This window comes from Stylophora pistillata, chromosome 12 (assembly GCF_964205215.1).
Source record: "Stylophora pistillata chromosome 12, jaStyPist1.2, whole genome shotgun sequence".
In the NCBI taxonomy this organism is placed as follows: domain Eukaryota; kingdom Metazoa; phylum Cnidaria; class Anthozoa; order Scleractinia; family Pocilloporidae; genus Stylophora; species Stylophora pistillata.
This window is the reverse complement of record NC_142530.1, coordinates 13,512,667-13,521,982: the sequence shown is the minus strand read 5'-3', so window position 1 is coordinate 13,521,982 and position 9,316 is coordinate 13,512,667. Positions and strand designations below refer to the sequence as shown.

Genomic DNA, 9,316 nt, shown 5'->3' with positions numbered 1-9,316 from the left:
AATTTTACTTGCTTGCTATATTAGACATGTGGAGAGAGATTCAATTTTTTTTGTTTTCATCGAAAAGGTGGAAGGGAAATGAACCACAACAATAAGCGAACGCAACAGTAGTGATATCAGTAATTTCCTGCCACAATTCTCCAAGAGGCGCCATTAACTTAGCTGAATGACCAATGAGATGTGAACATTCCTTTTTTTTGAGAAAGGCTTAAGTTCTATTGTCTACTTTCACGCACCAGAATAACAATGACAAGTCTGGCTTTGCGATAATTTTAGTGTTTGATTATACTTGTGACCTTATTTTGTCTTAGGAATACCGCTATTTCGGTTCAACAGACTTCAACCGTTTTGAATAATTTAGATGATCATCCAACCCAGAAAACTTACCTGTTATAGTTAGGTTACGATCGCACAATCAAGTTTACCTTCAAGTTTAAGGCTAAATGTTTAAATCATCTGTAGATTTACTTTCTTCGGTGTTTGCAATCGTTTTGTCAACGGCATTTTAGAGAACCCCGGCAAAAGGAACTGCAGAAATTTCCTGGAGCTTGTCTATTTAACGATATCAACCAGTCGTCTTTCGTAAGGTATGTGACACTTCAGCGAACCTAGGAAACGCAAGTAATGCTAAAAAAGATCTGCTATGCGCGCTCAAGCTGTGAATGTTTGAGGAAGACAGTTTTATGTTGTAATTATTTGTTTTCACATCCGTGAAAAGCTTTTAAAGTACCAATTGTTGTATTTTTCATTACTTAATTAGCTAATTGATTGTTTTGTCTGACAGCCATAACATTTGGAGTTCTTTCCGCGTCAATAAATTTTCTCGTTATTTGCATAAAAAGTAATCAGAACCGATAATTTATCTCCTCTAAGGTTATTACTTCCCTAGTATACGTAATCCGACACTGTGAAGAACATTTATACATCATGTGTTAAAAATTATATCATGTTAACTCGCCGATAACTCTTACGAGTTTGATACATGATGGATCTCAGCTTAGTGCGCGTTTTTTGTGACAAATTCGGCTAATTTATAATTACAGGTTGCCTTAAATTTGTCTTTATGTCTAGTTAATGAAAACAGTCTTACTTCTCTGTAGTCCTGCACCAAAGAACTTCGTCATACCTAAAAAGGGCGTTTAATTTTAGACGTGTGCATCGTTCGTTTACATCCCACCCTTCATTTTACAACGCAGGAAAGCCACACGATTTGATTTATTTTGTACCTCTTTAATTACGCTTCACAGTGTCGTCGAATATATCCATGACAAACCTACAAATCCTTGCTCTCCTCTGTTGCCTTGTGCCAAGTCTGTCGATACAGTATCTTGGCGGACAGGTTATTCCTCAGTACTATCTACCCTACATTCTCCGCTCAGAAGTCCCAAGACCTGTCCCCAAACCTGTCCCGCGATCAACGATAATGAGCCCCGAGTTAGCCCGACTGTATGCAGCAAAGAGACAAGCGATAAAAATAGCGAAGGATATCGACTCAGAGATTGAGCACTTTGTTCAGAATCAGCTCTATCGCAGAACCTTTGATAGCAACGATATGGACTTCCCATTCTTTAATCCAAAACCTACGAACCCTTTGTCTGCTGCTATTGGTGCTCAAGGTGGAGTCTGGTTCCCAGGTCCATCAGGAGCAGGTGTCGAGGGAAGTCGCATGCTTGAGGGCCGGGCAAATCAAGCACTTCCTTTCCGTAGGGCCCAGGCCTCACGGACAGCAAGTCAGGCTGGGTTAGCTAGAATGCTGCAAGTACCACAAAATGTCGGCAATTCAAAGGTTCCTCGAACAATCACGCCAACTGGGACCCAGTCTACACCGGACCCCTCAGATGAGATAAATAGTGAGTAAGAGTGCCTCGTTTAAACCGATTTTCGACTGAGTGTTGTTGAACTGTAAAACCAAAGATTAAATATTACAACTTGAGGAGCCATCTACAAATCACACTAAGAATAAGCAAACTATCCGAAACGCGGGAAAATGTGACTGACTGACACGCTAGTGGATTAGTTTCGTATGTGATTGGTCGTGAGTGTGGCGTGAGTTTCTGGACCAATTAACAATGTGAACTGAGCAAAATCAACACAATTCAGGATTATTATCGATACTCAATTGGAATTTGCTCTTTGGAATGTAGATTTTTCACTGATACAAGCGAAGAATGAGCTGAGTGACTTAACCTTCCATACTTACTTGCCTCGTCACAAAGGAAAAGGTTATTGTGTTCTCATCCCTTAGACTTGGGAACAAGACTACCATCCTAGGTAGTGGTTTTGTCGAACCAAGTCTAGAATAAGCGATATTATTCAAAACTGGATCATTGGATAATGCAATTCAAGACTTTTTATTGGCTCAGCCATTATGGTATATGAGCCAATATACCATAATCCAATATCTGTACATTGTAACATCCTTTTTCTTCTTACAAAATAAAGTCGAGAAGATATGTCTAATATCTTGGGGGCGTTTTTTTTAAAAAAAAACAATTATTCCACTCGTGCTTGTTGGATATGGGATGATTATAGCCAACTCGGCGCTACGCGCCTCGTTGGCTATCTATCATCTCATATCCAACGCGCGCTCGTGGAATAATTGTTAAATATGTCGCGGAGTGTGCTGACATAGGTATCCCGCGTGGAAACCATTCCTTTCCTGCCAAAGTATTTAAGGAACACGCGAGGTAACCGTACATGAAATCTAATCAGTGTCAATGCAATCTGAGTGTAAAAGTACTCTTGGCAGGTATATAACTAGGCCTAGATGGAAGACAGAGTCTCGTTGCTTGTTCCCCTTTTAGATGTCAGCATTCATGAATGGAACTGCCTAGCTTATGGGTCAAACATCGTTTGGTGTTTTAATGGGTCATCGAGCGCTTTTTTGACTGAGTGTCAGGGAGCCAAACCAAAGTTATCATAAAACGGCTGATCAGGAAAAAAGGAAAATTTATAAAACGAAGCCAAGATGAACGCAGAGTGAAAAGAAACGAAGCGCTTGAAGCGTGGGAAAGAGCGAGTCACCTGTCAGGATTGGTGTTAGTTTTGGACTTAGTCGGTTAAGGGTAACACAACGTTTCTGGGCCAGGCAGAGAGTAAAGTAAAGCAAAAACAAAGTAATCTGGGATTTTATTCGATATTCAGTTGAAAACTGCTCCAACAGGAGAATAGAGAAACATCGCAGTTTCATTCCTCTTTTTTACGACAAAAGCGCGATGTGCTTGGGTACCACTAACACTAATATTGTAGTGTTTTTCTCTCACTCACCAGCTATAGGAATTCTTCTAATTTTACACGAAACTAATCGGTTCGAATTCGTGTAAAAGCAAAAACAGAAACGTGTCCTTAAATCATAATTCATATTCCTCTCACGAAAATAGACAAAGAAACGGTTTAACATTCTAAAACATGAAATGAATTCTAGATTACCATCTTATCATTTTTAGGAACTATTTCGTAATTCACCTTGCTGTCTTTTATTTGAGAATGAAATTGTAAATTTCAAACAGGTACATGATAAAGTTAGAGGCAGTGAAATTCATAATCTCTACCGACAATGACTCAACAACAATGACGACAACTGAAACAGAGTAATTTTGTCTCAAGTTATCGGTTTCTTTCTCCCCCCAGGCCTCGGAAATCCCGCAGAATTTGATCAGAAATGCATGGTGCTTAAACTGACGTTTGAAAAGTCAGCTGGTGACTTGGTGTTTGACGACTCACCACAAAAGAACAATGGCCAGCTTCAAGGCGAGGCGCGAGTTTTAAAAGACCATGCTGACCAGGGACGGTCTGTTGATTTTGGGAACAATGGGAAAATAGTTCTTAAACCTGGTTTCAAGGGAAAACCAAAAAAGTCCATCGCGATCTCACTGTGGGTCAAATTAAAAAACGCTCAGGGAGTTATTCCTCTAATTACAGCCACCGATGAAAGAAACTATGTTCGCTATGACTTACAACTACGCAATGGCAGAGGAGAATGGGTGCATAGAGGGGACTCGGGCAGAGAACTGTTTCATATCCAGTCTAGCTCCTCAGATGTAACTGCTGAAAAATGGCATAACATCGTAGGCAGCTTTGATTCTGTGTCAAGGACTGCGTCACTTTGGGTGGACGGCAAACAAGTGAGCAAAGAAGATGGAGTTAGTGGTGTGCTCTCACAGAAATGGAACAAGCTGACCATATTTGGAGGAAAAGCGCGTGGAGACATGGATAATGTCTTTATGTTCAGATGTCCCCTGGACAAAACCAAAATCGTGGCTCTGTATGTGTCTGCAGCATCTCCTAAAGAAGTCAAAAGAGATGTGATTCCACAACCTCAATGACGTGGAGTAATTTAGTGTGCGACCGAGGGTGAAAATCAATTCAGGATTGCTGTGGTTTTACTTTGCCATCTATGTTATCAGTTTTAAAACCTCGAATCAGCTTCAGTTCCAAGGAACTAGTCAGATGCATAACTTACAGCTGATCGCATCTCAGCTGCTAGCTTTTGTTTTTTTGGTTTTTTTTTTGGTTTTTTTTGGTTTTTTTTTTTCACAGGTGAAGCCACTTTCATGAAGATTTTGTATTTTAAGTCAATGATTCCACTGGCCATGCTGGCCCATTCTTAAATGGACCTTTGTTCTCAATGATTGAGATCCCTTTATTTTTGATTTTATGCTTGAAAACCCTATTAGTAGTAACACAACTTTGAGTCACCTAGCTTATTAATAAAAAGCCAGAGTGGGTATTCGTTTTTCATATCACTGATGAAGGCTTAAGCATTAGCCAAATCGTCTGTTTCAGAAATAACAACAGTCAGAGGCAACCAATTTCCATAAAACTAGGTATTGCTAAACTATTTTCCTAATAGCTCTACATACTTATATTTCTATCTTCTTACTAAAATCCAACTGCACCTATACTTTCCGTGATCTGTTAGGAGAGGAAACAATCACTGTCCGCATTAAAACTAAAAAACTGACTTGTTGCTGACATTTGCTAATCCATGTATGACCATGTATTCAGTTTACTTGTACTTGAGGAGTATTTTTTTAGGGGAATCCTTATGCTTTTGCTGTAAACCATACAAATCCAAATATTTCAGACCCTTGGTAATGTTATAATTGATGGCCTTCTCAAACCCTTAAAAGGAAACACGGAAACTTTAATGCCCACAGGAAGTTAGGGTAGGGGGAAATTGGGAAAGTTCAAACAAACTGATGAAAAAAAGTTTATTGTTAAGAATTACATTTCAAATTTGTCTGAACAATATGTGTAAAACAGTCATTTTTAATGCTCAAATATACCCAAGGGTATCATTTTTCTAGAAAAAAGTTGTTGCCCTCTCAATTTCTCCTCACTTTGGCTGAGAAAGTACAAAAATTTCACAAAATTATTGAAATTATTGTGACATATGCCATCTGAAGACCTTTTGGCAACTGAGAGAGAGATTTTTGTCACCTCAGGTCAAAGAAGATAAACTCTTGGTCTGTAGGAGACAAAGACCACAGATGGAAAACTTTTATTTTCGGCTAGCAATGGCTTGTAAGGAAGAGTTAGCTGTGGTTGGAGAAAACATTATATTTCATTTTATCCAAAATCCCTTTAACATCTTTGTAAGCTTTTGTGCACTGTAAATCAACGTCTTCTGACCCCCAGCAGTAAGGATCCCTTTTAGACTTTGTGTAATGCTTGATCTTTTGACAATTGAAGTCAAACCTTTTTTGACCATCCGTGAGCAGTTGGCTCTGTCTTGTGAGACCTTGATTAACACATTTTCAATCGATGACTGTTTGAAACATCTCCCTTCCACAGCTCGAGCTATGTGTTTCTGTACATTTTTGGGTAATGACATAAGTCGAGAAAATACTACATCATTTTCTTGACTCTGGTGATATTTGCAAGAGGTAGAATTGAAATGAAGTTGGCCATTTTCGGATAGGATTGGTCTATAAAGCTCTTGAAAATGTTTGAAATTTGAACCAACAATGTTCTGTATTTTATTCTTGTCTTCTCCAACAACCATTCTGAAGTCCCCACTGAAAGACAAACCTGCAATACTGAGGAAAAGTTCTTCCTCTGTAAAGTACTCTGGAAGACAAAGGAGTGCTGCAGTGAGAGCACTATTTAAGTTTGCTTTCAAAGCTGATGAAATATCTTCGTCATGCGGTCGAAGTACAAAATGAACGGGTTTATGTAAGCGTCCTGCCAAGTATAACCACTGCCAATCGTTTAGATCCAGAAGAAAGTTCTCGCGGCTTATTGTTCCATACTTAATCATTCTTCCGTCCATTGGTACCAGAGTATTATAGTACAAACCCGCACCGACCTTGTCTTGAAACGAAACCAAGGCACGCGAACCAAACGACCGAACGAATGAATAGTGATGTGGATGATGTCTCGTGTACATGTTGTCTTCGTGCCACTTACGCGCATTTTCAAGTACAAATACAAAGTCCAACATGTTATTTGGAGAGGTATTTCCTATCTGAGCGAATATTCCAGAACCGTACGCGAAAGCCAAAGAAACCCCAGACGGGAACTTTGTCATGATCTTCCGCAGAAACTCACGTTGGTCCGCCATTTTATCCGTGCTTATGCCCAGACCTCACACATGAAAATGAGGTTTTCCTTGAAGCGAGGTGGATCACCACGATCACCACGGCGACGAGAAATCCTACAAGCAAAATATCAGCTGTAGTGAGGGCTGAGTATCTTTGTGGCACCTAGCTGGCGATGTCCTTTTTCAATTTGACGCGTTTGGGTGTACAAGATGCAATCAAGACTGCTGTTACTAGACCAGGAATAGAACCAGCACCTAGCGGGCAGCAGGGAACTGCGTCTACCAGTGGGGCTAAGAGAACGACGCTTAGCGAGCCGGTTTACCCGAACTCGGAAGCAAACGGGTCCTACGTGAAGTACACTGAACGACTAAACAAACACATCCGGCCAAAACTCGGTGAGATCTGTTTTATAATTAAACACTTTTCAGGTTGATTTGATTTGTAGTCGTTCTTCCGATATTTTTTCCCGGACTGAATGCCAAACGCTTCTCGCATGATCGACTTGTATAATTTGTTTACCGAATACTTTCTGCACGTTGTTGTCGTGGTTTATTGAATTGTTTAAACTTTGTGATCATGACTGCCAAATGATTATGTTACATTATTATATGACCCATTAACTGTCGTGGAGGAATTTGATCGTCAGTAAATATAACTTATTGCCTAGAATCCATTTGGACTTTGACTTTGTCATGGTTTGTGAATTAGTCTGGTTTTTGACCGAGCCTTGATTGGCGGGTAATTACAAAGCGAAACGAGGTTGGGGGAGGAGGGGTTGGGGGTCATGGTAGGCTTCAATACAGTCTGTATCTTTGGCAATTATTCTCATTTTGTCATGTGGGCGCTGATTTACAGTGTAACCTGATAAATTTGCCATTCACCACATGCACCCCTAAATTCTCAGTATGGTCTCAAAAGCTGTCTGAAAAACTCGTTGAATTCCACCAAACCCTCATGCAAACCTTTGGTCTCAAAAGCTGTCTGAAAAACTCGCTGAATTCCACCAAACCCTCATGCAAACCTTTAGAAATTTCCAGTGATTCAAAAAGGAGATTTTCCATCACCAATACTTGGTAGCTGTCTGGATTTTGACTTTCTTGCAGTCTGACATCAGCTTTGATTGGTGATGCTTACATGTAACCCATGGTGTGGGATGTGTAGAGAATATCTCTGGCACTGGCTGTATGACCTGATAAGAATGTGCACTATTGAAAAGGTTGCCTTTTCCAGGTGTTTAGTTAGTTGAAAAGGCACGATAGTTGTGTAAACTGAAAAAAATTCTCTGGAATTGTGGAATTGATTTAATTTCAGGACCAAATGAAATTTACCACACTCAAATAACCACAAATATAAACTACAGTCACTGGATGAAGGATGGGGTACAGAGTGAAACATGGACCCAAAATGAACATCACCCCAGAGTGAATAGTGAAATGACAAGGTATACACATTATATAGTACAACATAGTGACACAATGCCATAGAAAGTATGAAATTGAAACTATGATGCAAAAAAGCCAATGTGGGCAAATTGACTTGCATCATATTTCATCTCCACAACATGATGAGGTTCAGCCAAGCTGCTGTGCCATTTATTTGGAGTAAAGATTTCAACTGGGGTAAAAGAAAGAACAAAAGCAAATACAACATAAAAAACATAAAAACAGTAAAGGACAACAGAGAGAAAAAATGAAGCACATCTTCTCCAGACAAAGGCATTGGTGTCATTCAATGGCTTTGGGTTGTCATGACATAAAGATGTGCTTTACAATAATAGCAAAAAGTCACCATACCCAGAATAGAATCACAAGTGAAGCATTTTTAGGCTGTTTCTTTAAGGTTGTTATTATAAAAAAGACAAAACATAACTCAATAAACCGCTTAGACTTAGGGGTAACAGTTGAATGTGTGATCTGACTGACCAGTTTGTTCATCAGGGTAGTCCCAAGAAAGAATATTGTTGTCAGCAGACTGACATTTTAACAGCCTTAGCAACTCTACTGATGACTTCTGTTAAGGTTGTTGAAATTTTGGTCACTACTACTAACAACAGTCCTTCAATGGACTACCCTCACCTCTACGATTAAACTATATGAAAGAGAAAGCTGACCGTACAATGTCTAAACCCCTTAACAACTGCAACTCAAATATTCAACTTTTTGGACAGCTACTACTTTTGATAAGTGCTGGCAAAATAGCATTTAAATTGAGCTTTACCAGGTTAGCTGTACCATAAAAATAGACCATAGTTGGACCAATGTATACTGTAACTTTGTGGTCACTTCAATTAACAAGCAAAACTAAATAATTTTTTTTGGTTGTTTTCAGATTTGTTGATGAGATGACACTTACAAATAGAGAGTTTACTTTATTTTAGATACATATCTCACAACTTTTGTAAGTTACTACCCCAACCATTATTTCTATAGTGTCTATTGCAAAGTTACGTTAGCCAAATGTTAAGCAAGTACCAGTTCTGTGCTTCATCCTCAATTTATTTGCTTCTGACTCACATCAATTTGTTAGCAAATGTCAAAGCCTCAACATGATTTACTGTCTCTGAGAGTAAGACGGCAATAATAGGGTTAAAATTTGCTACAGGCACATTATTATTTTGAAATAAAAGACTGTTTCAGTGGATTGAACCCTGGTTGTGTTTCTGCTAAAAGCAGTTATGTAGTAGTCTCACTTCTCATTCACTTAGGTAACATTTCTATTATATTGACTATTTTTGAACTTTTAGTGTACATAGGGAGAGTGATGACACCTAG

General features: G+C 39.2%; 3 protein-coding genes across 3 annotated transcripts; 2 read left to right on the top strand and 1 right to left on the bottom strand.

Moving 5' to 3' along the window:
• The first annotated feature begins 121 nt into the window (after positions 1-121).
• Positions 122-4,974, top strand: LOC111328353 (uncharacterized). Its single transcript, XM_022932758.2, has 3 exons — positions 122-587; positions 1,248-1,850; positions 3,631-4,974. The coding sequence occupies exons 2-3, from the start codon at positions 1,265-1,267 to the stop codon at positions 4,323-4,325; spliced, it is 1,281 nt and encodes a 426-aa protein (XP_022788493.2). The 5' UTR covers positions 122-587; positions 1,248-1,264; the 3' UTR covers positions 4,326-4,974.
• A 225-nt stretch (positions 4,975-5,199) lies between these two features.
• LOC111328354 (phosphatidate cytidylyltransferase, mitochondrial) lies at positions 5,200-6,565 on the bottom strand. The gene has a single exon (XM_022932760.2). The coding sequence runs from the start codon at positions 6,563-6,565 to the stop codon at positions 5,567-5,569; it is 999 nt and encodes a 332-aa protein (XP_022788495.2). The 3' UTR covers positions 5,200-5,566.
• A 56-nt stretch (positions 6,566-6,621) lies between these two features.
• LOC111328356 (sperm microtubule inner protein 11) lies at positions 6,622-9,185 on the top strand. The gene is made up of 3 exons (XM_022932762.2): positions 6,622-6,940; positions 7,857-7,986; positions 8,874-9,185. Exons 1-3 carry the CDS (start codon positions 6,718-6,720, stop codon positions 8,920-8,922), a joined length of 402 nt encoding a protein of 133 aa, XP_022788497.2. The 5' UTR covers positions 6,622-6,717; the 3' UTR covers positions 8,923-9,185.
• Positions 9,186-9,316: the final 131 nt, after the last annotated feature.